Raw genomic sequence first — 27303 nt, 5'->3', positions numbered from 1 at the left:
AACGGGTTACAACCCGAAGTAAAAGACATTATAAATGATAAACAGGAGGGAATGTTGGAGAAAATGTATTTTCTTATTACATATTATGTATTTCTTATTACATATTTGAATGTTTTATGTTATCATTTATGATTGTATAATCCTTGGTTTAGATTTATGAATATATAATCATTTGCTTAGAATCATATTAAGTCTGTCTAGCTACTTAGAAGACTGCCAAGGTAAAAAAGTACGTAGAATGTTCTTTTGTTATCATATGAACTTTGGTAACTGCATCATCAAACTGAATCATCAAGTTACTATCTTGTTTTTGGTAAAATATAGTCAATACTATTTTTCTAGACTTAGCAAAATGTGTGATGTTGTTACAATTGTGACAGTCTGTGAGGTTCGACCTTCGGAATGAACCGAGTGAACCAGTGATTAAATCCTAAATAAAAACAGTCCGCAGAGAGGCTCAAGTCGAGAGACAGTTGAGATGTTTCCTGATGAAACGTCTCAATCTGGGTTCTCCCTGCAGAATATTGTAACCTCATTCGTGGTCTGAGTTTGTCGTATTTTTGTTAAGGTTCGTAAATATTTTAAACCTGACAATACCGACGACATTCATGGTAAAAATTAAATTTTATAGACAAATATAAAAAACACACAAGTCCATAGTTAACTCGTTTTATTTAAATTTTGCTGTATTGTTTTGCAGATGAGGACACTGCAGGTCCCAGCTCGCTCGAAGCATCTCCCACTCAGCCCATCCAGGAGCCTGAACCGATCCTTGCGCCGCACCCAGAGCCTGAGCAGGTCCAAGCGAGGGAAGCCGAGGCTCGTCCACCAGCCTCCCGTGCGCCAAGGCCAAGGGTCCTGACGGATGAGGTCCTGGAAAGACAGACAGAAATTTGTAGATTACTGGTCGAAATTAACAATTCTTTACTGTCAATTAATACGACATTAAAACAAATCAATGAAAACTTAAAAAAAAAAAAACAATGCAAACTAAGTCTGTTATTTTAACTTGCCCTTAAAACCGCCGAACAAGGTCTTGTCTGAGCTGAACAGCTCCTAAAGCCGGTGGTGCTGCCCACTGCTCCACTGGCACTTCTGGGTCTGGGGCCAGCACGTCAAACGGCACACGATTCATCTCGGCCATGTTGTGCAAGACGGCACATGCCAAAATTATGTTACACACCTTTTGTGGTGAATAGAGCAACGTGCCCCCCGCGTGTGCCAGGCAGAGCCATCTACCTTTTAAAAGCCCCACGCAGCGCTCCACAGTGGCTCGTGTTCGTGCATGCGCATGATTGAAGTTGCGCTCCTGATGCGTCTCGGGGTTTGGCACAGGGGTGATCAAAAAATTCAAAAGGAGATAACCCCTGTCACCTAAAGGGGAAAAGAGAGGTTAGGAAAGGAATATATTTTGCAAACTAAATTAGCTCTTATTACTCACCTAAAAGATAACCAAGACCCCTTAATGCATCCTCCTGCAGTCGTCTGCGCACGCTGCTGTGCTCAAAAATTTAGGCATCGTGGGTGCCTCCAGGCCATCGTGCCACAACATTTAATAGGCAGAGTCTGGCATCACAAATTATTTGCACATTGACTGAATGATAATTTTTGCGGTTGATGTATGCGTAATCATTAACCGATGGTGGTTTCAGACGCACGTGGGTACAGTCAATTGCACCTATGACATTGGAATCCCAGCAATCTCATAAAACCCCCTTTTAATCATTGTTTGCTGGGCATTGTCATAAGGGAATTGTATGTAATGTGGGATGAGAGTCCTGATGGCAGCCAGCACGGATGACACCGTGCGGCTCATGGTGGGTTGGGATATGCCAGACCTGTCTGCAATCTCCCGTTGAAATGTTCCAGTGGCCAAGAAACCCAGTGTGGAGAGAACCTGGACTGGGGCGGGTAAGGCCCTTGACCGCCGGGTTTCACGTTGGAGGTAGGGCTCCAGGTTATTGCAGAGCTCCAGGAGAAGATGCCTTGGAAGATGGAATCTGTTCATCAGCCATTCATCTGATTCATTCAGAAGATCGCGCCTATCCCTGAAAACTCGTTCCCTTCTCAAGGGCGCATATGTGTCTTCTAAAAGCGCCAGGTCAGCCATCATTGCGAACTGGTGTATGGTGGAAATCCAGTTTAAATAGCTGTTTTAATGAGCAAATGCCCTATCACAATGCATTACTTTACAGCACGTGTTTTAAAACAATTACATCACCAAGTCACATCTACTGTATTAGGGTGTAGTGATGATGATGTGATGTGGAGTACCATTAATTCAAATTAATAATTGCATGACAATTTGTAATGTTATCATTAGTATTCTTATGTTTTTTAATATTAATGACGCTTATTGTTATTTAGAAGAATGTCGTTATTATTATTTGTATTATTATTATTTAAAAGAAGAAGAATGTAGTTTTTATTATTTCTTCAGTCGGGATAATTTTTTTGGTCATTGAAAGCCTTTCATAACTGAACCCAGTCCGTGCGCACTAGTGATGCGCGGGTCGTCTCGTAACCCGCGGGCCCCGCGGGTAACCCGCGGGTCGGGTTGGGGCGGGTAAAGAAATTGTAACTTTAATGCGGGGCGGGTCATTAAAAACAAAATTAAAAAACTGATATGTTGCGTCTAATTCCCTGTAGCATATATATTAAATATTTGGGAATATATATTTTTACATTTAATTACGTTCTTTGATAAGGTTAAATTACATAGGCCTATGTGGCAACGTAACTTCCGCAACGTAACTTGCGCAACGTAACTTGATATCCCCAAACCTTTGACATCACGGAAGCGCCAAGTAGCTCCGCTGGCTGCCAGCCACAACAACAAAACAAACGGAGAATTAAAAGATGAAAGACGATCAGAGAAATTAAGGTAGGGAATTTGTGAATAGATAATACAAATGCTGCTTTTTTGTGTGGTGATCTACTTTTAAAATGATAAAGCTGACAAGTTCTACATGCTAAAAACACTTTAAATGCGTAGACTATACTGCATATATCTCTACATTGGATTTAGGGATGTCACCATTACCCTATTTTCTTGAGGAGTTAAAAAAAATCCTGGAGCACATGTCGAGTACGGTTTAAAATAGCGGAGATTTAGTGAAACAAACTTGAAAGAAAATTACAATAGTATCAGAAGCAAGCATATATCAGCACAACGCTGCCCCCCTCTCTCTCTCCCTCGTTCGCTCGCTCTCGCGTGCTTCAGCTCGTGCATGAAACCAAGAAGAATGCGATGCAATTGCATGCATGTAAATTTCGGAAGTTTACACGACTGAGCTGCAGCGGCAGGCATTAGATTTATAAAAACACATATGAGAAGAAAGGCACAGCAACTCAAAAAGACTTAAGTGTTTTACAATTACTCATAATGCCAATTTTCCCGTGGAGGCATGGAGCAGCATGAGAATACACAGTTGACTTTTGTGCGATCTACCGGCATTGCCTTTGCGATCGATGTATTGGACACCCCTGGTTTATCATTATCCTATCTCTATATTAATATGACCATGCTGGTTTCTATGGCTCATTGGTGTATGTTGTTGCCAGTTTACGGGGCGATGTAATCTAATGGCTTTTTCCAAGCACTCTTAGGCTGAAATAAAGCCTCTTTTTATTTACATTACAAATGCCTAATATGTCTATTTTATTGGTCGCGGGCGCGGGGCGGTGCGGGTTGTAAAAATAGATACAGTGTTGCGGTGCGGGTTGGGGCGGGCCAAATATTTCATAAAAGCGGGACCCGCGGGTTGGAAAAAACGCCGACCCGCGCATCACTAGTGCGCACCTATCTCTCAAACGTCGGGTAAAGCGCACAGGCTCGCAGCTGAAGGAATACATATACAAATCAAATGCTTTGGTAAAGTCTTACAAATTAAAAATTGAAGTCCATGTTGCATAAAAATAAACACTGAAGTTTATAATTACTATGTTTTTTTTTACAATGGGTCATAATATATCATATATTTTAGTTTGTCAGTGCGTTTTGTGGTGTTAGGAAGTGTTTGCGCATTTCTGCACTAACTCAAAATGTGCGTACACCACCTCCTGAGCTGGCGTAGGATTTGAGCGTGCCGTACGCCAACGTCCGTATTGATAAATCTCAAAGTCACCGTGGTTTTGGGTGTACACAAGGTGTACGCTGGAAATTTGGTGTACGCACTTTTGATAAATGAGGGCCAATGTGTTTTTATTTACAAAAGTCAGAAGAAACTTGAAATGAATATAAAAAAAACACAAAAAAGCAATAAATAAATTCTAAATAAATACTTTAAATAGACATTTCTATGGTAATTGTTATGTTGTGAGAACAATAAGATACACCAATAATCCTTTGTACAAGCAAGTGTTATATTGTGTGCCAAGTATCGCATACCAACCAAGTCAAAAGTCATCACTTGACAATGTTTTAAATGCGTTTACAAATGTTAAAAGAACAGTAATGAATATTAAATGGTAAATAAGTAAAAAGAACACAAACAAAAAGTTAAATACAATATTAAAAAACACTTTTAAAACCAACTAAAAGTACAGTAACAATCACAAATATTAAGAATGGTAAACTTTACCAACATATTTGGAGATTCTACGCATATTCTCCAACCACACCTCTTTGGACACAGTCTCAGTCTGGGGACAGTACACCTTGCCCCTGTATTGGCTATGCCCAGTTTCAGCAATCTTAAAATGGCCACACTTCTTGCAAGTGTTCGCCTCTACTGTTCGCTTGTAGGGTCTCTTGGGCATAGCTCCTTGACTAGGACCTGGTGGAGCTGGCTGTGAGGTGGTGCCTTGGACAAATGCTGGCTGTAAAACTGGCTGCATAAGTGGCATGCCCTGCACCATTTGCACACCATGAATTACCGGCATGCCCTGCACCATTGGCATTCCCTGCACCATTGGCACATACTGGAGCAACGGCACACTTTGGAAACCTGTTGACACCATTTGCAGTGATGCTCCAGGCTGCCTAATAGATATTACTCTTTGCTTTGCCTGTCCTGCTGTGCTATCTGGTAGCTTGTACTGGTGCAGCTGCATTGGTTGCTGCAGCTCAGTTCGTAACCGTTTCGCATCCTGAAGAGGCTCCTGAGCTTCAGGGATGGGATGAGGCAAATCAAGGCCTCGAACTAGCAGTGACACTTGCTGGTCTATCTTTCTTTCGTTGAACCAGTTAATCAGGGTATTCTGGTTAACCTCCACCAGCTGCAATGACGTTTCGTTCATCACCAAGCCATTGCCAAACACAAGCTGCCTTATCTTGCGATAGTCTTCTAGCAGTGTTTCCCCTACCATTATATAAGGGGGGCGCCCCGCCCTCCTTACGGCTGGACCTGCCCCCCTTGAAGGTCAAGTATATTTTATTTGATTTTCTTTATAGCGCCAGATAACAATTTGTTATTTTATTAATCAAACTAAATAGCCCTCAAGTAATATATGTTATTTATCTTATTTCTACGATGGCATGTCTTTTTGTCTGTGTTTGCGCATTTAAAATTTTCCTATTGAGTGTGCACATTTATATTTTACTGTTGGGCTTAATTCACTGAATGCGCGCTCTACTAGCCACTTTGACTGGTTGAATATTTTTTTTAATAGTAGTTTTCTTAAAAGTTATGCGAAATTATAAACAATGCGCAATGACACTGGGAAACTACAACTCCCATGAGCACTCCCTGCACCCAGCGCAACGTACTGAGACGCGTGCACCATGCAGCGGAGGCTCGCGTTGCGGACCAAGCGCCAACGTTTTACCAGAGAGAGCGCAAAAGCTGATGGATTTGCGAATGCACGGGACGCAGTCTGAGCGCATACACGCACACTTTGGGAAGGATAAAACAATTGCATGGAAGTGATTGAAGAGATTTAGGGCGCAATGCGCGACGCAAGTGTCTTTCGCTAGTTTCCACCCTTATTTTCACGTTTAGCGCCGCGTTGTTTAAATAGCAAATGCATTTGCGCCAACCTTTTGCGCCCATGGGCGTTCTGGTCTAAAAACGAGCTGTGTCCAGGCGCATTGTTGGCGCGTTGCTATTTTGAGGCAACTAAAATAGACTACTCCATTGACCAACAAAAACCTGCTCTGAAGTCTAAAGTCAATGGTGCAATATGTTTTTGTTATTTAAAGAGCGCATTAGTAATATGCGCCTATAAACGGGAGGACAACCCGGGTTTGCTTATCACAAAGTACATGAATGCGCAGCAGCACAAAAATGATTTTAAATATGAAAGATTAAAGGATTGAATGTAAGAGATTATTATTGAGTCTCTTGGACATATTTATAAATGAGGACTGATTATGAGACGTTAGAAGGCGCAAAGAGCTGCTTCACCTGCAGCCTGGTAAGTAAATAAATGCTTTGCTTTAAACAAATGCGTCTGTTTTTAAATGTTTTTTTTTTAATGCTACCCGACGGATTTATTGTATATGATAGCCTATACCTGTGGATATGGCGAGATGAGAAACATTTGTAAGTAATGCTTAAAAAAAAACTCTTTGCTAAAAAAACCGCTGTCCAAAGTGCTGAAACGTGAGGAGAGCCGTTTGTAATTTCTTTAAAAATACTTTATTTGTAACAAACAGGAGATAGAGTACAAACCTTATCTTGCATACTTGTAAATTATGTTTTGATGATATTGGATAGTCATACATTTAAAGCAATTACAAGCCTGCTTTTTACTTCCATGACTAAAAGAAAACGGGTTTTAAAGGTTTTAATAAAAAAATAACAATTTCAATACAAGTTAAAAACAAAACAAATATTTAACATTAATCTTAAACTGTGGATCTTCTTCCTCCGCTTAGTTTTTCAGTTTACAAAGTTCGTCATCTAAATAGGGATTAGACATAGCGCCAGCGCAACTTGCTTTTAAAGGGGATGAGAGCTGAGACTCTCATTGGTTTACTGCACGTTATGCCCAAAATACTCCCATTACAATAGGACCAACCCTTTTCGACCATGCGCTCGCGCACAAACCATTTTTCTCGTCGTTAAAATAGCAAAAGTGGATTCGGACACGCCCATTTAGACGTTGCGCTGTGCGCTTTAGACAATGCGCTTAGATCGTTAAAATAGGGCCCTTAAAGTGCATGCACACTCTCTGGGCAAGAGCGGAGAGAAATTCATAGTGCATACCTGAATGCACACGTCCCCGTTTTGTCCGAAATCAAAGGAAACCCACAAGTGGAGAGGTTCGTGCATCATTTTAATGTAGGCTACTTCGTGCAAAAATAATACCCTCTCGACATTTGCCATTTAAAGTCTTAAATAACTGAAACCATGATCAAGCATATAAATTTTACTGCTGTTGTTAATACATATTTCAAGTGTTTGTCTAGGGTTTTTGTGTTTATATTTTTACTGTTAATATATTAATTTAAAGTTAATCTATTTATGCCTTTCTAGCATGTTTTTCATGCAACTAAATATATGATATGATCTATAGTGATATTAACAGCTAAATAATGTAGTCTTAACTTGGGTGGTCAGTCTGCATTTGAAAGTCAATCTGCATAGCTAAATCGAGTACAATTACTCAAAGTCATTTTAGGATGCCAGTCAAGTTTAATCATATAAAATGTATTTTACCAGCAACAAAATTGTGGCCAGTGAAAATGCTGAGTGGGTAGTATCTTTGGAAAACAACTAGCCACTTTGGCTGGTGAGCAAAAAAGTTATTGTCAAGCCCTGTACGCAACATACAATAAAACTCACATTTGAAATAAAAAAGCTCATAACACAAAAAGACATGATGAGAAAACAGCAATAAGGCTTCAATGTAAATGTATGGTTATTTTGTCAGACAATTATAAATCGAGTTTATATATCAGGATTTTAGCAGAGTTAAAGGAACAGCTGGTTGGATTAAACTCAAGGTGTGACTGGATCGTGTTTACTCACTACTTTATAGTCGACTCGTTTTATGTCTGACAACAGAACAGATAATTAAAAAAAACAGGATTATTCTCTCCAACAAATGCATCATTTAAAATTTGTTTATCATATAAATGTATTAACTAACATTGACGAACAATGAATGAGCAATAATATATGAAGAGTTTGGTTCCAAAACGCAATAAATCCATTTTGACAAATTTTGGTAAAAACGTGTTTTCTATACCAAGAAAGTGACAAGATGAAAACAACTATTTTCTGTTACAAACTTTCACATAGCATCTTTAGGTGATAAAAACATAAAAAATTCAAATCCATAAGTTGATTTTCAAAGATTTATTATAAAAACGGATTATTTTTTCCACAAAATGCAATAAATCCATGACAAGTTTTTATTCAAAATGCTATAAATCTATTGAATCAATAGCCTATATAAATGTGCATTCATCTTTGCCATGTTATATTCATTTAGTTGACTAGTTGTACACACTAATTAAAAATATAAACATTAATTTCATTAATCAAAACACTTACTTTGTCATATTAAGATCACTGTCATTGCGGTTACGACGTCGCTTAACGTCTTTCACAGCGATCAGCTGTAAAATGTTTTTGGTCCTGCTCGATTTTCGTTGACTTTGAGTAAAATTATGTAAAGTTTTTCATAAGATCCTCTGGGGTCGATGTGTTAGCATGGGAAGCTTGATGCTGTCGGGAGAACAAGCACCCGTCTCCCGAGTGCCTCTCAGGGAAAATATTAGATGCTGATGGCTTACGTTTCTTTCCCATCACAGAAAACCATCACAGGTTTAGCGATGCAATTAAAGTATTATTTTGTTTTGTTTGTTGATCACGAAGTACAAAGTAGATGAGGAAAACTAGGACTCCGTGTACTCAGCGCGTCCGCCATTGTTTGTTTACATTGCGTGACTGGTGGGCTGTAATATCAGAAATGGATTTATTGCGTTCTGTAAAAAAGGACTGGCGTTTATCGCATTTTGGGAAAAAAGGGAGAAAAGATGACAGAATAACACGGCGGATATTGGATTTTGCGTAAAATTAAGAATTTACTTTTAACTACTGACCTGATATAATACTGATTTTGGCAGTAACTTATTTTTTTCAAAAATGGCGTTTATCGCGTTTTGGAACCAAACTCTTCATATATATATATATATATTATACCTACCCAGCCCCCCCCCCCCCCAAAGCTGTAAACCTAGGGGAAACACTGCTTCTAGGATCAAAGACCATCTTGAATAAGTTTTCCCGCCTTTTCTTTTGGAGACAAGGTGGATTACGCATAGCCTGATGAAAATGGTTTCCACCAGACGGCAACAGTCAGGCCACTGAGCAGGTGCGCTGCTTGCACCTAGCACGCATCTGGTGGTGCTCTCTACTCCAGGGGTGCGAGTGGGCGTCTTTGGTGTTCTGAAGCGTCCAGTCAGCAGTCTCTTCTTAAATCGAGGTCGATACACCACCCGCCACTTGTCAAAGGCATCCAGGTTTTGCCAAAGTCCAATAATTGTTTCTGCTTCCTGGTTAGTCAGGCTGAGGGCTGTGCATTTCCGAAGCTCGACCAGATATTCTGCCAGCCTGTCCACATGCTGGAATCCTGGCACGTTCTGGGAGTCAACAGCCTATTAAAAACAAATTACACTAAATATTTTGTTTGATATTCACATTTTCTGTTAATTAGCTAATTACTCTTAAGTTCAAAATATCTGAAATGCACCGAGGCAGATATTCGCAAACACCATTTGAAATATTCTAGTTAAATTGAAATGCATACAAGTGACACTTACCATTTCATCATCATCATCATCATCCTGACCAGTATCTCCAGGCTCCACGTGAACAGGTGAGAGAGCAGTTGGAGACTGTGAGGGGTCACGTGTCAGAAGAACCAGTGAAGTACATATGGAGGCCTGGATAGATGTGGCACTGCTTGCAACCAAGGTAGAGGGACTCGTTGTCATGGTGAAGGGCGGTGACAGAACAGCCTCTGGATCTCTTATTGTGTGATCCTCATTGATGTCAAAGGACCCTTCATCTTCCTCCCTCTCCTCCACATCAAGTTCCTCTATAAGCTCTGCCATCTGCTCAGAGTCTGGGTTCATGTCCTGCAGTGCCCGACCAGTCTGCTGGAATAAATACTGCACTCCAATAAGTTCACCTAAATAAACAAATAAAAGGGAATTAAATACAAATGAGAGTTAATTATATAAAAAAATAAGACTTACAAACTGCAGGTTTATTAACAAAAACAAATTCTCTTACCAGTGTAACATGAAGGTGGATGAAATGTGGGGACCACTTTCTTGCCAAACAGCTTTTCATAATTTCTGTTTACGCAGTAAATAAGTTCTCCGGTGTAGCTGCACAAAGCTGATGGTCCTGATGACAAGGAAGCAGCCTCCCGGTCCTGATTCCACCTGTTTAGTCCCTCCAGCAGATAAATCTGAAAGTTAAGACTGTTGGCACTGGTACCTGTAAAGAGACAATAGTGTTTAGATAGTATTAAAGAAACACACAAAGGCATGTGATGGTTTGGTTTTACAAATGCAAAGTATTTGTCACAGACACATACCTGGGATAAAACGGTTTAAATGTAAATGAAAGGACTCTAGAGATGTGGATCCTCTGGCAGATCGGTATGTCTTCAGAAGCAGACCTCCCTTGGTTAAGGTCCCCATCTCAGTATAGAGGGCTACACCGGGTGGGTCCTGGATGCATTTGACATGCTTCTTCTGGACACTCCAGATGTGCTCCATCCTTTCTCTGTCCAGAAGAGGAACACCCATAGAGTCACTGCCATTGCTGGTCATGAGCTCTGTTAGCAGTCGCTCAAGGAGAAGAATGGTAGTCTCCTCTCCACGGGTCCTCCTCCGACAATGCAGAGCCAGCTCCTGTTTGGAAAGATGTTTACTGACAACTTCATCTGTCAGTACAGGCCAACCCTGGGACACCAGCAGCTCTTTCTTGGCTCTGCGTAGCACAGCAACATCAGCAGCATCCCATTCAAAGATGCATGCAGACAGTCGTGCCATGAATATAGGATAAAGCTGATGGGCATCAGTTGTACAGCCCACAGCAATCCTGCGCATGAAATGCCAGATGTCCAGCCTTATTAAGAGATCTGGCCATCCTCTGAACCTGGTTTTCAGCTTGGTTTCCCCCACCTCAGTGCAGCACCCACAGTCAACATACAACACAGCAGGTGGATCCACACCAGCCTGCTGGTATCTTTTCACCAGACCATCTATCATCATGTCCAGTCCTGCTCCTTCCTGGGCTGTCAACACACTCATGAGCACCTGACCAAACTCATTGCCAACAGAGGTGAGCCAGAGTTCTGTTCCCCTCGCTGTCCCAGCCAGCTTCTTGGTGATCTGCAAAAGACATATGGAACATACTTTACAAATGTAATGAAACCAACCATGCAAATGACAAATAAAGCACCTTTTTGCGATAAAACAGACAATGGCATACATAGAAATTTACTGCTAACCTTTTTAGTTGAATCCATTTTCAACACTGTGCCATGTGTGGATCCAGCCTTGTCAGGATGTCTTGGCTGTAGACAGTGAGAAGCCACTTGACGCTCGGCAACACTGTAGGCTCAGGAGGTTCTTGGAACTGCATTGGCAACACCCCAGGGCAGTTGATGAAGTCCATGCACTGGGTGGTGTACCGGGCCAGACGCTGGAGCCACTCCTCGCTGTGGTTCTCACGCAGCTGTTTAATAACACGCGTGGGGCTGTTGCCTAGGCCACGTTCACGCAAGAGTCTAATGACTCTCAGATCACAGGCGAAATAAAGTGTACTCACTTCTGCGTGAGGATGATCCGAAACTCAGAGCGATGACCCAGATCCAGCTGTTGCAGGACAGTCTGACTCCAGGACACGTGAGAAGCTTTACACTTCTTACAGATGAGGGTTTCTGTGACCATGTTGTACATCCTGTCAATGTCATGAACTTGCTGTGCCCTTTTATGCAAACCGCCTCCTGTCAGTTGATGCTGTCCACAGGCAGGATTGGGACAGAGAACCTTGACCTTCAACAGCTTATACGGCATCCACAGCAAAAGGGCATGACAAAAAAATCTGTCTGGGGCTGGAGCCTGATTGTATGTCTGTGCAGGCTGTGGTGGGTGATACCAGAGCTGAACGTTGTCACTAAGTTCCGGCTTTCCCCTGGACCCCATTTTAAAAAGCCGGCTTGCAATCCACATGTGATCCTCGGTTGACAAGGTCTCCGACCACAAACGAGGAAGCGTTAGTACACTTGGTGCTTGTAAGAGCGCAGTAAAAACATTTAGTCCCTTAAGTTACCCTTATTAAATAACACTTTATCCAAGACGACCCTTAAATAAAACGCTCATCTAAATAAAATCTATAAAACACTGATTATTTTCACACTAAAAAGTATTTTTCAGCTGTAGTCATTAAAACTTAGTTTACCATGTTTATCTATTTAATTCATCGAGTTCCTGCAGAATTACAACAGTTGTGTATGCAGGAGGATAAAGAAAAAACTTTAATCACAAACTTAGCAATGACCAGACAAGCAGATGCACACAACACACTAAAACAACATTTAACACCAACTAAGATGAGACAAAAGCCGTTTCTCAATATGCATTCTTGTCTGTACTTGCGTTCTTGTGGACTTGTGAAACGTCATCAGTCGCGGCCCAAGTACTGTTCCAATTCAAAGTTTGCATCAAGCCCAAGTTCATATAAAATCCCCAGATGTGTTCTTGATCCGCCCATTTTATCGAGGATCCATCAGAGGAGACTTGTGTGGACTTATGACAGCGAAGTTTCCCAGAATGCATTTCGCGTCAGGAGTTCGTTCTTCCGAGTCTGAACTTGCAAGTTCGAACTACGAAGGACACAAGTCCGAGTTTGGCGTACTTGGTATTGAGAAACGGCTAAAGAATTGAATCACAGACAGGCTATAAATACACAGGACAGATAATCAAATCAAACAAGACACAGGTGAGGACAATTGAAAATAATGAGAACAGAGGCGGAGCTAATTAACAAGATAATAAACCGGATTAAATCAAATAACAAAAATAAGGAAAAACCGGATACATGACTCTAACAAGAATCTTTGCAATTCAGCCTTTTACACATATTTGACTCCTTTCACCAGTGACTGTATGATGTTAAGATTAATCTTCTTACATTGTGAACAATTAAGAAACTCATACACAACTACTTCAATAAATTATAACATTCAGCGATGCTAATGACATCAACATCATACAATGAAAAGGCAGGTATATGTAAACTATAATATGTAAACTATCACAAAACATAAAAACTAAATAACATTGTACAGTGAATCAGGGTTATGTAAACTTTGGATCTTTTTTTTAGAAATTCTGTTATTATTCTGTGTTGAAAGCTTTATGTAAACATTTGTCCAGTGTATTTGATATCTCAAATGTGGAAAGAAAATAAAAGTCAAAAAGCCCATGAAACTTTTTACAGTGTACAAACTGGTAACTTTAAATTAGTCATTAAAAAGGTAATTATATAAAAATAATAAAATGTATCATTTTTGGGCATGTGAGCCTTTATCTATTACTAGATATCAAATACTGACAAATGGATAAATTTGTGGCAAAGGTGTTCAGAATTTAAAATTGTTACAAAAGTGTCAGTTGGCTGGCCCCATTGTGTGTGACAGTTAATATACAAACATAATAAGCCCACTGGACCAGTAGAATATTAAACTACTTACGGAGACAACGCTGCATGATGATGTGGGACTGGTAACATCGGCAGTTGATCTGGGGACGGAGACTGGAACCCCAGGGTCTTGTGTCTGTACAAACATGCAATGCAATATATTTTACAACAGTAGAAAGACATCAAATATAACTGTTCAATCATTTAAAGCTGCCGTCGGCAACTCTGGAGGATTGAGCAGTTTCCAAATGTTTACAATTTCATGTCCCTCCCCCACTACCTCCGAGCAACCTCCCTCAGAGCACGTTCTCGTCAGCGCGTGTGCAAAAGTATTATTGTGAACGCATACTTAGCAAGAATACTTAGATTACTTACATAACACTCCGAAATACAATCAATGGTTGATAAAGCACAATTACCTGTTGAGAAGAAATGTGGCAAGCTCTGCATCCAGCTTAAAATCTCGTAGATTCCTTTCAAATGCCGGTCCGATATTGATCCTAGTTTTAATACGGTCACAGTCGCTTTCCATCTTTATTTCCTTCTTTTCATTGGTTGTTTTCCTAGCTCTAGTTGTTAACCGAGAAATCGGAAGTTTGTTACTGAAAGTTCTCTCCGCCATCACGCTGTTCAAACCAAAACAACTATGAATTCAGGCGGATGCACGTGATATTGTAACGCGCGCGAGGGGGATGGGGATCTGTGGCGCGTGCAGGTACTGTGATTGACAGGCAGATTTTACACAGCCCTGCGCTGATTGGACCAAATGAACCAGCCTGCGCTGATTGGACCAAATGAACCGGGAGCGGTGGATTTTTGCAAAACAAATAACAGGCTCCAGGTGGAGCTAGAAGCGCAGGGTTTTTTCTTAAACAGTCTAGTTGATGTTGTTCTATTGGAGCATAGTGTTGGTTTCAGTGAATATGATCAAAAAATATGATAAAATAAGTTGCCGACCGCAGCTTTAATGTCATCCTAGATGTAACAATACACCACGGTTGAGTAGTATGTGTTCAGTTTTGGGTCATTCTACGGAAATGTCCATTTTTCTGTCCCTAGCCTTTACAGAAATATTACACTTAAAACACCCTTTAGGGTTACAATTTTTTATATTTTAAAATGAAACAATTGTTGTTTTTGATAAATGTAATGTGCATGCAATGCGTTGCTGAATAAGAGTGTCAATTTCTTATAAAAGAAATATTGCTGACCACACCAAATGTGTGATAGTAAATCTATTTAAAATAAAGCACTGTATAGTAATGTATATTGTTCTTACTTCATTATATTATGGTTTCCTGGAATAATAAACGGAGAAAAGAATTATGCAAATGCAATGTGGCCTATACATACAGTAGTGCTTGGTATAGGGGGACTGGACACTGCTGTTGAGCTAGGTTGGTCAGTAGCCTGAGATGGTCTTCTAGCCATCTTTAGGTTGGGCTTCGCTGCAGCAATATGAGACCCGCTAAATCTTGACTCGGTAAACTGAAATAGGGCAAAACAATTTCAATAAAAATGTGTTAGCACAGTGGGGAAAAAATAAAATTACTAAATGGCTGCATGATAAATGCAGAAAAAGTATTAACATATTTACTACATATTTACTACTTAAGTCAATTTTGCATACATGACAGAAAAAGTAGCTTTAACTGCCAAAATAAAGAAGACAAAAATAAAGTGAAAAACCATAAGGCACTTTGCTGTGTAGTTTAATGGTCTTTACCCTACAACAGCAGAGCCAAAGTAAAGAGGAAGAGGAGAATCCAAGAACACACTGTAAAAATGCTGGGTTATTTTAACCTATCACTGGATAAATATTGGACAGAACACCATTGGGTTACACATTACATAAGGCTGGGCTGTTGTTACCAAACCACGTGTTAAAATAAATTTGGTGGTGGTGTGGCCATCTTTGCGCAAAGCAACATTCCTTGTAAGTTAAAACAAAATTTAATACGCGATGACATTGAAGCTATATGGGTAGAAGTCCATGTTCCTTATATGAGACCAGTGCTTGTGAGATGCTGTTATAGACCTCTTGATGCACACTAGAGGTCTACACAGAAGACCCGAGACCCGAAGACCCGGGACCCGACCCGAGACCCGTACGGGTTCGGGTCTATATTTTAAATGATCAGCCGCGTCGGGTCTCAATCTATTACTTCGGGTCCCGGGTCTGTTTAACATTGTGGGTAATACCCGAGGTCGATCGGAGTCGGAGAAAACACACTCACATTTAAATAAAATTTTTCAAAAACAGCAACAAAAACTTAGATGAAATGTCGCATACATTTTTTCTATGAGGCTAAAATTGCGTTAAAAAGTTTATGTTTAGTTGCTCCAACCAGGCAGCTACCGCGCATGCGCTCTTGTAATGTTTCTCTGGCTACCAGTCAGGAGCTTCTGCAGTGAGACGCAATGACTTTACCTTTGACAATTGGCTCTTTTACTTAGAAGGCGAGACCTATTCCGCCGTACCGCGCATTTTGCACTGACTTCTCTCATTTTTATAATAATATTATAAATTGACCATCTTGCTGTTATATCTAAAGTTTTCGCGATCTGCTCAAAGAGCACAGAGATGATAGCAAAGCAGTAAAGCTAACGAAAGCAGCCATGGCACTGAACGAGCAATCGTTATTATAATCCAAATGGGCAAACATTATTAAGCAAGTTGACCCGATACACAACAAATGACTGTAAAGTGGACTTTTAAAGCTGGAATAAGCATTAAACATTTAAATCGTCAAGAGAGGAATAACATGATGGAACTTTCTTGGAAATAAGGATTGTGCATCACATCACACAGTCAGGTACAAGGAGGGAGAAGACTAACTTCTATGGGTAAGACAAAAAGTTTTATTTTCGCTTCTTGTTTATTGACTTATTAATAACATTTAGCTAAAGAATATTTGCCGGTCGGCTCTGTGTCTTCCCGGACGGGTTCGGGTCCAGATTTTAAATAATAGACGGGTCCGCGTCGGATCCGGGTCCAGCTTTTAAATAATAGACGGGTCCGGGTCGGGTCCGGGTCCAGCTTTCAAAACAACAGACGCGTCCGGGTCGGTTCAGTGTAGCACATTTACGGGTCTGATCGGGCTCGGGTAGGAATTTTTGGACCCGTGTAGACCGCTAATGCACACATGGACTATCTAACATGCTTAGGTGACATGCTTGATAATGTCTCTGATGTTAACTGTGAACTTTACTTGCTTGGAGATATAAACAATGATTGGAATGATGACAGATGCACAAAGAAAAAGAAAGTAATTTCCTATTTAAGTGTCTGCAATTAACATCAAATAGTTAAAGTGCCAACTAGAATCTTTAGCAACAAGGTTGGCATTACAACAGCAACATGTATTGACCACATTTAGAGAAACTTGTTCATGCTTTCATCACAAGCAGGGTGGATTACTGCAATGGACTCCTTACTGGTATCCCCAAAAAAAAAAAAACATTAGACAGCTACAGCTCATACAAAACACTGATGCCAGAATTCTGATCAGAACCAAAAAATCTGAGCACATTACTCCAATCCTCAGGTCCTTACACTGGCTTCCTGTTACATTTAGAATAGATTTTAAAGTATTGTTATTCGTTTATAAATCACTTCATGGCTTAGGACCCAAATACATGACAGATGTGCTAAGCTAACTGAATATAAACCTAACAGATTACTCAGATCATTAGGATCCGGTCAGTTATATAAATACCAAGGGTTAACTCAAAACAAGGTGCGTCAGCATTTAGTTATTATGCCACCTCTAGCTGGAATCAGCTTCCAGAAGAGATCAGATGTGCTTCAACAGTAAACACTTTTAAGTCTAGATTAAAAACACATCTGTTTAACTCTGCATTTACTGAATGAGCACTATGCTGCTTCACACTGACTGCACTTTTAACTCAAGTCACTTTTACTCCTGTTTTATTCTTTTTAACATTTTAAAATGTTTTTATTAAATCACATTTATTTTCTTTAATTGATTTTAAATTCTCATGTATCTTTGTTTTTATTGTGATTTTATCGTGTGTTAAAATGCATGCGTTTTTTTTCTCTTTTATATATTGTTTTCTCATTTCTATGTTAAGCACTTTGAATGACCTCTGTGTATGAAATGTGCTATACAAATAAATTTGCCTTGCCTTGCCTACACTTTCATGGCTCACTTTAAACCAAAGAATAACAGTTACTTTAAGCACCATGATCTGTGGTGAAATAGAAAATGCCTATTTCTCTGTTTAATCAAATAGTGTACTGTAACGCTGTGCATAATCATAACACCAGAAAAGCAAATAATGGTCATATAGTGACCCCCCCACCCAAAAACTAATTTTATGAAGAAAACTGTCCTGTAAAGAGCTATTCTCATCTGGAATAACATTCCCATTGAAGTTCGTCACCTTTGTAATAAGCTGTCATTTAAAAGTAGTCTACGGTGTTATGTGTTGATGTAGGTTTTTATGTCTTGATTAATGTAATCATAAATCATATCTTATTTATTGTCTAGTCCTGTTATAAATTGAAACTAGATTTTAGGTATGAGTATGTGTATGTATGTATGTATGTATGTATGTATGTATATATATGTAATGTTTATATGTGTATATTTATCATCTGTGATTATTGAAATGTTGGGATCCATATAAATAAACAAATAAAGAAATAAAAACAACCCAGCATTGGGTAACTTTTAACTCAGCAGTATGTTCTATACAATATTTACAATGCGATGGGTTAAAAAAGCCCTGCCTTTTTTAGAGGGCAGGAACGATAGGGCATATAGGTTGCAAAGCTAGGGAACAATCATACCTTGACACAAGATATTTAAACTGACCAATCAGCAGACGCCACAGGGTGTGTCAGTTGGCAGGCAAATGTGAAAACATCTCAGCCTTTACTTTCTATACTTTACCAAATTTCCAATCAATACAGACTTTGATACTTAAATGTATAGATAACATTGCAAGTCCTGTAAAAAAATGTAATTAATCTACCTGTGACAAACTTGGCGAAATCCTTGATGGAGTACGCTGGGGTGGAGGCTGATGCTGGACCTGAGGTTGATGCTGGACCTGAGGTTGATGCTGGACCTGAGGTTGAGGCTGGACCTGAGGTTGATGCTGGACCTGAGGTTGAGGCTGGACCTGGGGTTGAAGCTGACTGTCCTCCTGTGGTGATCCAATAGCAGCAGCAGACTGTTGTTGCATGACCCTTGGTGTCTGTCCAGTAGACATAGGTGGCTGATAAAGACAAACAAAAATTACATACAATCATATTTGAAAGAAAAACATTGTTCTTTTTTACTTGCAACATATTGAAATGTATTTTACCTTTTGAGTGTGAAAACCACATGTGCACTTTAGGACACCTCCAAACAATGTTGTCTGGCCATGAGAGTGCATCGGGCATTTTTCAATCTATAAACATTGTGGCAAATTCAATACACAGTACATGCATTTGTAATTTAAGAATAAAACTAAGGGAGTGACTTTTAAGGGAGTGATTCCCTTAAAAGATCATGTAAAGGAAAAACACAAGTCACACCTTGACTGAAACCCCCAACCATCCCTACCCCCACTTCTCAAATCTTTGTTTCAAGTAGCTTTTCTTTACAACAGTAGTCAGTAGTACATTCAATCATAAATAAATAAATGCATATAAACAATTACACCATGTAAATCCCAAGTCACGTTACAATGTTGTAATGAATGAGACTAATAAATGAGATTACTAATCTCTTGCTTTATTATGTAAATACAGTAAACAAACCGTTCTACTTTTACTGTTTAATTATGCATGTCAACAAACACTAATGTACTTTCATTAGTTACTATTATGGAAATACAGTAAATGGCCAGTTCTATTGTAAATGCTTAATTGTGCAAGTCAACAAACACTTAGGTCCGTTCATTGTTTTCTTATGCAAAAATAACAAAAAACACACACTTACCCTTTGATAAAGCTCGTGCCACTTTTTTTGCCTAGGAGCTGGTCTATTACCTTCATCTGAAGGCCAAACACCTGTACCGGCAAACTTTCTTAGACGTGAAATCCATTCATCGTCCGACATGCCTTTGTGCGATTTTTTTTGCAGACATTGTCTTGTCCTAAACAGTTGTTAAAAACTATACTAATTAAAAATAAAACTCTAATTATCTCTCAGATTTAATTATGCTATTAAGTTATGCATTCTTACCGGTTATAGTCCTTAATAAAAGATACAAATATTTGTCCTCCGTTTAAAGATGCTGATGTCCGTGGCAATGATGCTCGTCGTAGGGCATGAACCTTTTACTGAACTTTTTTGACCCCTGACACTCCCAGTTAGGTCATCTTATCCCTCTCATCAAAGACCGTACACTTTCGGCCAATTTCGGCAACTTTATTGACATTTTTAGCCTACTCCCCCTACTGGCGAAGAGCGGCAACTCAAAAAAAAAAAATAGAAGAGCAGTAACACGTCATCGAGCATCACTCTTACTCCACCTACAGGTGAGGAGGGGAATCGTACCCGAAGACTTTCTCTTTCACTTTGATTGGTCAAATGTTGAAAATGTTGAAACTTCCACTCTGTGATTGGCTGCAAATGTTGAAGCGCTTCGATTTGATTGGCTGTGCTTCAACATTTTTCAACATTTTGTTGGACTATCATTCGGCAGCTGGCGCCCAGGTCGCAGTCTCCTCTGGAGGCGTGGGTTCGAATCCCACTTCTGACATTCTGTTGCCTTTGTTGTAGCCACCCGTGCTGTGTATCGCGCTTTCTTCCGAGGGAGCGTCCTTTTCAAAGACGCCAGGAGACAGGCACGCGGGGGATGACCCGGTTTCCCATTTTGGTAGAGATGAAGGTTCAAGGTTCAATTTATTGCAATATAGTGTCAAACACAATTGGAATTCTTTACATCCAGTCACGCGTGGATGTAATGTGGCAAACGAAACATTAAGACAGAACAAGATATGACAATACACAGTCATATGGAAGGTGAATGGAAGGTGCTAAGAGTAATAATGATACTTACACTAATACTGAATGATAAAAGTAGGAGTAATAGAAACAATAAAGTGCAAACAGAGAAGAGAAGGTAGAGAGGTGTTGATCACTCTCTCTGCCGAGCGGATCACCCGCTGCAGCTTGGCCTTGTCCTTGGCTGCTGCAGCAGGGAACCATGTAATTATTGATTGTGTAATAATGGATTTAATGATGGCAGAGTAAAACCGGATTAATATTTAATAATGAAGTTTGGCAGCTGGCCTCCAGAATCCAGCTGTCTTCTCCAAGCATGACTTCCCAGGTTGTTGGGCCAGTGGCGCAATGGATAACGCGTCTGACTACGGATCAGAAGATTCTAGGTTCGACTCCTGGCTGGCTCGATCCTGTTTTTACTCCTTCCTCCCACAAGTTGGGTGTCTGCTGTCCTGCGTCAACATGCCTCAGTAGAGCAGAGGACGCACACCAGGCTCTGATTGCTCAGATGGCGGAGCGCAGGACTGCAGGCAGGCAATTTAGCCGTCCAACCTTAGGTCGATGGGCCGGAGGCAGTGAAGCTTTGCCTCTTGGAGGTGCTGCGATCCTTGCCTTCGAAGCCAGCATTGCGCATAACCCGGCCGGTGAAAAAGGCAAGCGCACGTCAAAAGAGCGTTCCCTGACCGGGAATCGAACCCTGGCCGCGGCGGTGAGAGCGCCGAATCCTAGCCACTAGACCACCAGGGAGGACACGCTGGCCTTCAGGCCGTGGACGCGTGGCACACTGTGCGGAAGGAAAACGGGGCTAAAGTCTCAAACTAGTCGACAAAAGGGCACCCTGCCCCGTGTGAGGCTCGAACTCACGACCTTCAGATTATGAGACTGACGCGCTGCCTAACTGCGCCAACGAGGCACGCCCAGACAGCGGCTCCTGGGTGGCCCCTTGTGTCTGGTTGCGTGGCATTTTGTGCGCCACCAGCGAGGAAACTCCTGCGAGGAGAGCACGACTGGGCTTCTTGCACTCTGGCTACCCACACTGAGGACCTTCTCGTTCTTAATTTGTTACACGTACAGAAACAACTTCAAGGAGACACAGAGGGGCTATGTCATGCCCAGGATTCCTATCGTCTTTTAAATGGTGTTGAGAATGGCACGCCTGCCGTTGCTGGACGATCTTGGCGCACATGCTCTCAGGCTAGATAAAACCCATTATAAATAAACACTTACATTTGACACATTTGACACAGCTGACAGATTAATGGAATAACGTTACATATCCACAATGCAAAGTCCCAGTTGTTCAGTGATCACGTGTTTGGCTCGTCTTTAGCCTCATTATCTAGTAGAAAAACTTAAATTGTGCTAAAGTTGAAAGACTGTCCTATGTAAGTTGGTGACGTGTTCCACGTATTAGAGTCTGTTAAAGAAAAAGCTCTGCGGCCATTGCCTGTGGCAGTAAACTGTACTTCGCACTCACCTCTTGAAGAATCTCTTGTTTGCCTTGTGTGCTCGAGACACAATGCCACCGGTTCTTTTAAGGATGTCGCCGCCGTATGGTTAACTGTTGTCTACATTAGAAGGCAACTGCGAACCATAAAAAGGCCCTGAGACGTAGAGAGATGGCGCTTTTTCACTTAATTGCAATGCCGGCGTCCATCCGCATTTGATCAAGTATTTTCATTGCGCGTTCAAGTAGAACGAGCAGGGTCTGAGAATGGCGATTCCTTTTTGTGACCCTGTTCTAAAACAGTATGATCAAGGGGGAAAGGATCATTGAATGCAAAACCACTTTGACAGCATCCGTTACAGGGCATATGGAGACGGGCTGGGTGTGCTTTTGGCAAATGAAAGGCTTCGGGCACATTGTTCCTCATTTCGAAAAATCCACATTCGTCACTATTTCAAGGCGTTTGTAAAGAAATAAATAAGAATTAAAGATGAGCTGCATGAAGGCAATAAAATCGTGAGTCATTCCAAAAGCTACACCGGCACATTCGCTGAGGAGCGCAATCGACTCGCCCGGGCCAGTTGGGTTGGTCAGGATGGCCGAGCGGTCTAAGGCGCTGCGTTCAGGTCGCAGTCTCCTCTGGAGGCGTGGGTTCGAATCCCACTTCTGACATTCTCTTGCCTTTGTTGTAGCCACTCGTGCTGTGTATCGCGCTTTCTTCCGAGGGAGCGTACTTTTTAAAGACGCCAGGAGACAGGCACGCGGGGGATGACCCGGTTTCCCATTTTGGTAGAGATGAAGGTTCAAGGTTCAATTTATTGCAATATAGTGTCAAACACAATTGGAATTCTTTACATCCAGTCACGCATGGATGTAATGTGGCAAACGAAACATTAAGACAGGACAAGATATGACAATACACAGTCATATGGAAGGTGAATGGAAGGTGCTAAGAGTAATAATGATACTTACACTAATACTGAATGATAAAAGTAGGAGTAATAGAAACAATAAAGTGCAAACAGTGCATTCAGTCCTGAAAAGGAATTGAATTGTCATTAAGCAGCCTGGCGGCCGTGGGAAAGAAGCTCAGGCGATGCCGGGATTTTGCAGTTCTCGGGAGCCGAAGCCTTCTACCTGAAAGGAGCAGCTGAAACATGGTACAGCCTGGATGAGATGGGTCAGACATAATTTTTCTTGCCCTTCTCACAGCCCTGATGTTGTGAAGGGATTCCAGAGAAGGTAGAGAGGTGTTGATCACTCTCTCTGCCGAGCGGATCACCCGCTGCAGCTTGGCCTTGTCCTTGGCTGCTGCAGCAGGGAACCATGTAATTATTGATTGTGTAATAATGGATTTAATGATGGCAGAGTAAAACCGGATTAATATTTAATAATGAAGTTTGGCAGCTGGCCTCCAGAATCCAGCTGTCTTCTCCAAGCATGACTTCCCAGGTTGTTGGGCCAGTGGCGCAATGGATAACGCGTCTGACTACAGATCAGAAGATTCTAGGTTCGACTCCTGGCTGGCTCGATCCTGTTTTTACTCCTTCCTCCCACAAGTTGGGTGTCTGCTGTCCTGCGTCAACATGCCTCAGTAGAGCAGAGGACGCACACCAGGCTCTGATTGCTCAGATGGCGGAGCGCAGGACTGCAGGCAGGCAATTTAGCCGTCCAACCTTAGGTCGATGGGCCGGAGGCAGTGAAGCTTTGCCTCTTGGAGGTGCTGCGATCCTTGCCTTCGAAGCCAGCATTGCGCATAACCCGGCCGGTGAAAAAGGCAAGCTCACGTCAAAAGAGCGTTCCCTGACTGGGAATCGAACCCAGGCCGCGGCGGTGAGAGCGCCGAATCCTAGCCACTAGACCACCAGGGAGGACACGCTGGCCTTCAGGCCGTGGACGCGTGGCACACTGTGCGGAAGGAAACGGGGCTAAAGTCTCAAACTAGTCGACAAAAGGGCACCCTGCCCCGTGTGAGGCTCGAACTCACGACCTTCAGATTATGAGACTGACGCGCTGCCTAACTGCGCCAACGAGGCACGCCCAGACAGCGGCTCCTGGGTGGCCCCTTGTGTCTGGTTGCGTGGCATTTTGTGCGCCACCAGCGAGGAAACTCCTGCGAGGAGAGCACGACTGGGCTTCTTGCACTCTGGCTACCCACACTGAGGACCTTCTCGTTCTTAATTTGTTACACGTACAGAAACAACTTCAAGGAGACACAGAGGGGCTATGTCATGCCCAGGATTCCTATCGTCTTTTAAATGGTGTCAAGAATGGCACGCCTGCCGTTGCTGGACGATCTTGGAGCACATGCTCTCAGGCTAGATAAAACCCATTATAAATAAACACTTACATTTGACACATTTGACACAGCTGACAGATTAATGGAATAACGTTACATATCCACAATGCAAAGTCCCAGTTGTTCAGTGATCACGTGTTTGGCTCGTCTTTAGCCTCATTATCTAGTAGAAAAACTTAAATTGTGCTAAAGTTGAAAGACTGTCCTATGTAAGTTGGTGACGTGTTCCACGTATTAGAGTCTGTTAAAGAAAAAGCTCTGCGGCCATTGCCTGTGGCAGTAAACTGTACTTCGCACTCACCTCTTGAAGAATCTCTTGTTTGCCTTGTGTGCTCGAGACACAATGCCACCGGTTCTTTTAAGGATGTCGCCGCCGTATGGTTAACTGTTGTCTACATTAGAAGGCAACTGCGAACCATAAAAAGGCCCTGAGACGTACAGAGATGGCGCTTTTTCGCTAAATTGCAATGCCGGCGTCAATCCGCATTTGATCAAGTATTTTCATTGCGCGTTCAAGTAGAACGAGCAGGGTCTGAGAATGGCGATTCCTTTTTGTGACCCTGTTCTAAAACAGTATGATCAAGGGGGAAAGGATCATTGAATGCAAAACCACTTTGACAGCATCCGTTACAGGGCATATGGAGACGGGCTGGGTGTGCTTTTGGCAAATGAAAGGCTTCGGGCACATTGTTCCTCATTTCGAAAAATCCACATTCGTCACTATTTCAAGGCGTTTGTAAAGAAATAAATAAGAATTAAAGATGAGCTGCATGAAGGCAATAAAATCGTGAGTCATTCCAAAAGCTACACCGGCACATTCGCTTAGGAGCGCAATCGACTCGCCCGGACCAGTTGGGTTGGTCAGGATGGCCGAGCGGTCTAAGGCGCTGCGTTCAAGTCGCAGTCTCCTCTGGAGGCGTGGGTTCGAATCCCACTTCTGACATTCTCTTGCCTTTGTTGTAGCCACCCGTGCTGTGTATCGCGCTTTCTTCCGAGGGAGCGTCCTTTTCAAAGACGCCTGGAGACAGGCACGCGGGGGATGACCCGGTTTCCCATTTTGGTAGAGATGAAGGTTCAAGGTTCAATTTATTGCAATATAGTGTCAAACACAATTGGAATTCTTTACATCCAGTCACGCATGGATGTAATGTGGCAAACGAAACATTAAGACAGAACAAGATATGACAATACACAGTCATATGGAAGGTGAATGGAAGGTGCTAAGAGTAATAATGATACTTACACTAATACTGAATGATAAAAGTAGGAGTAATAGAAACAATAAAGTGCAAACAGTGCATTCAGTCCTGAAAAGGAATTGAATTGTCATTAAGCAGCCTGGCGGCCGTGGGAAAGAAGCTCAGGCGATGCCGGGATTTTGCAGTTCTCGGGAGCCGAAGCCTTCTACCTGAAAGGAGCAGCTGAAACATGGTACAGCCTGGATGAGATGGGTCAGACATAATTTTTCTTGCCCTTCTCACAGCCCTGATGTTGTGAAGGGATTCCAGAGAAGGTAGAGAGGTGTTGATCACTCTCTCTGCCGAGCGGATCACCCGCTGCAGCTTGGCCTTGTCCTTGGCTGCTGCAGCAGGGAACCATGTAATTATTGATTGTGTAATAATGGATTTAATGATGGCAGAGTAAAACCGGATTAATATTTAATAATGAAGTTTGGCAGCTGGCCTCCAGAATCCAGCTGTCTTCTCCAAGCATGACTTCCCAGGTTGTTGGGCCAGTGGCGCAATGGATAACGCGTCTGACTACGGATCAGAAGATTCTAGGTTCGACTCCTGGCTGGCTCGATCCTGTTTTTACTCCTTCCTCCCACAAGTTGGGTGTCTGCTGTCCTGCGTCAACATGCCTCAGTAGAGCAGAGGACGCACACCAGGCTCTGATTGCTCAGATGGCGGAGCGCAGGACTGCAGGCAGGCAATTTAGCCGTCCAACCTTAGGTCGATGGGCCGGAGGCAGTGAAGCTTTGCCTCTTGGAGGTGCTGCGATCCTTGCCTTCGAAGCCAGCATTGCGCATAACCCGGCCGGTGAAAAAGGCAAGCTCACGTCAAAAGAGCGTTCCCTGACTGGGAATCGAACCCAGGCCGCGGCGGTGAGAGCGCCGAATCCTAGCCACTAGACCACCAGGGAGGACACGCTGGCCTTCAGGCCGTGGACGCGTGGCACACTGTGCGGAAGGAAAACGGGGCTAAAGGCTCAAACTAGTCGACAAAAGGGCACCCTGCCCCGTGTGAGGCTCGAACTCACGACCTTCAGATTATGAGACTGACGCGCTGCCTAACTGCGCCAACGAGGCATGCCCAGACCGGCGGCTCCTGGGTGGCCCCTTGTGTCTGGTTGCGTGGCATTTTGTGCGCCACCAGCGAGGAAACTCCTGCGAGGAGAGCACGACTGGGCTTCTTGCACTCTGGCTACCCACACTGAGGACCTTCTCGTTCTTAATTTGTTACACGTACAGAAACAACTTCAAGGAGACACAGAGGGGCTATGTCATGCCCAGGATTCCTATCGTCTTTTAAATGGTGTCGAGAATGGCACGCCTGCCGTTGCTGGACGATCTTGGCGCACATGCTCTCAGGCTAGATAAAACCCATTATAAATAAACACTTACATTTGACACATTTGACACAGCTGACAGATTAATGGAATAACGTTACATATCCACAATGCAAAGTCCCAGTTGTTCAGTGATCACGTGTTTGGCTCGTCTTTAGCCTCATTATCTAGTAGAAAAACTTAAATTGTGCTAAAGTTGAAAGACTGTCCTATGTAAGTTGGTGACGTGTTCCACGTATTAGAGTCTGTTAAAGAAAAAGCTCTGCGGCCATTGCCTGTGGCAGTAAACTGTACTTCGCACTCACCTCTTGAAGAATCTCTTGTTTGCCTTGTGTGCTCGAGACACAATGCCACCGGTTCTTTTAAGGATGTCGCCGCCGTATGGTTAACTGTTGTCTACATTAG

The 27303-nt window shown here is 42.2% G+C and overlaps 2 protein-coding genes and 8 non-coding genes across 10 annotated transcripts; 5 read left to right on the top strand and 5 right to left on the bottom strand.

Moving 5' to 3' along the window:
• Positions 1-655: 655 nt before the first annotated feature.
• Positions 656-5434, bottom strand: LOC129449276 (uncharacterized). The gene is made up of 3 exons (XM_055212062.2): positions 1442-5434; positions 1014-1374; positions 656-873 (listed from the first exon to the last, which is right to left on the bottom strand). The coding sequence occupies exon 1, from the start codon at positions 5308-5310 to the stop codon at positions 4564-4566; it is 747 nt and encodes a 248-aa protein (XP_055068037.2). The 5' UTR covers positions 5311-5434; the 3' UTR covers positions 656-873; positions 1014-1374; positions 1442-4563.
• A 2502-nt stretch (positions 5435-7936) lies between these two features.
• Positions 7937-10522, bottom strand: LOC129449167 (uncharacterized). The gene is made up of 4 exons (XM_073872685.1): positions 10191-10522; positions 9716-10086; positions 9212-9550; positions 7937-7942 (listed from the first exon to the last, which is right to left on the bottom strand). Exons 1-4 carry the CDS (start codon positions 10450-10452, stop codon positions 7937-7939), a joined length of 978 nt encoding a protein of 325 aa, XP_073728786.1. The 5' UTR covers positions 10453-10522.
• Positions 10523-20918: 10396 nt separating this feature from the next.
• Positions 20919-20991, top strand: trnar-acg (transfer RNA arginine (anticodon ACG)). Its single transcript has one exon. It is a non-coding gene; the product is annotated as a tRNA-Arg (tRNA).
• A 432-nt stretch (positions 20992-21423) lies between these two features.
• Positions 21424-21497, bottom strand: trnam-cau (transfer RNA methionine (anticodon CAU)). The gene has a single exon. It is a non-coding gene; the product is annotated as a tRNA-Met (tRNA).
• Positions 21498-22620: 1123 nt separating this feature from the next.
• On the top strand, positions 22621-22703 carry trnal-cag (transfer RNA leucine (anticodon CAG)). Its single transcript has one exon. It is a non-coding gene; the product is annotated as a tRNA-Leu (tRNA).
• Positions 22704-23489: 786 nt separating this feature from the next.
• trnac-aca (transfer RNA cysteine (anticodon ACA)) lies at positions 23490-23562 on the top strand. The gene has a single exon. It is a non-coding gene; the product is annotated as a tRNA-Cys (tRNA).
• Positions 23563-23993: 431 nt separating this feature from the next.
• On the bottom strand, positions 23994-24067 carry trnam-cau (transfer RNA methionine (anticodon CAU)). The gene has a single exon. It is a non-coding gene; the product is annotated as a tRNA-Met (tRNA).
• A 1123-nt stretch (positions 24068-25190) lies between these two features.
• On the top strand, positions 25191-25273 carry trnal-caa (transfer RNA leucine (anticodon CAA)). The gene has a single exon. It is a non-coding gene; the product is annotated as a tRNA-Leu (tRNA).
• Positions 25274-26059: 786 nt separating this feature from the next.
• Positions 26060-26132, top strand: trnar-acg (transfer RNA arginine (anticodon ACG)). Its single transcript has one exon. It is a non-coding gene; the product is annotated as a tRNA-Arg (tRNA).
• Positions 26133-26564: 432 nt separating this feature from the next.
• Positions 26565-26638, bottom strand: trnam-cau (transfer RNA methionine (anticodon CAU)). Its single transcript has one exon. It is a non-coding gene; the product is annotated as a tRNA-Met (tRNA).
• Between the last annotated feature and the right edge of the window lie 665 nt (positions 26639-27303).

This window comes from Misgurnus anguillicaudatus, chromosome 10, assembly GCF_027580225.2.
Source record: "Misgurnus anguillicaudatus chromosome 10, ASM2758022v2, whole genome shotgun sequence".
Taxonomy (NCBI): Eukaryota; Metazoa; Chordata; class Actinopteri; order Cypriniformes; family Cobitidae; genus Misgurnus; species Misgurnus anguillicaudatus.
This window is presented reverse-complemented; position numbering and strand designations above follow the sequence as displayed.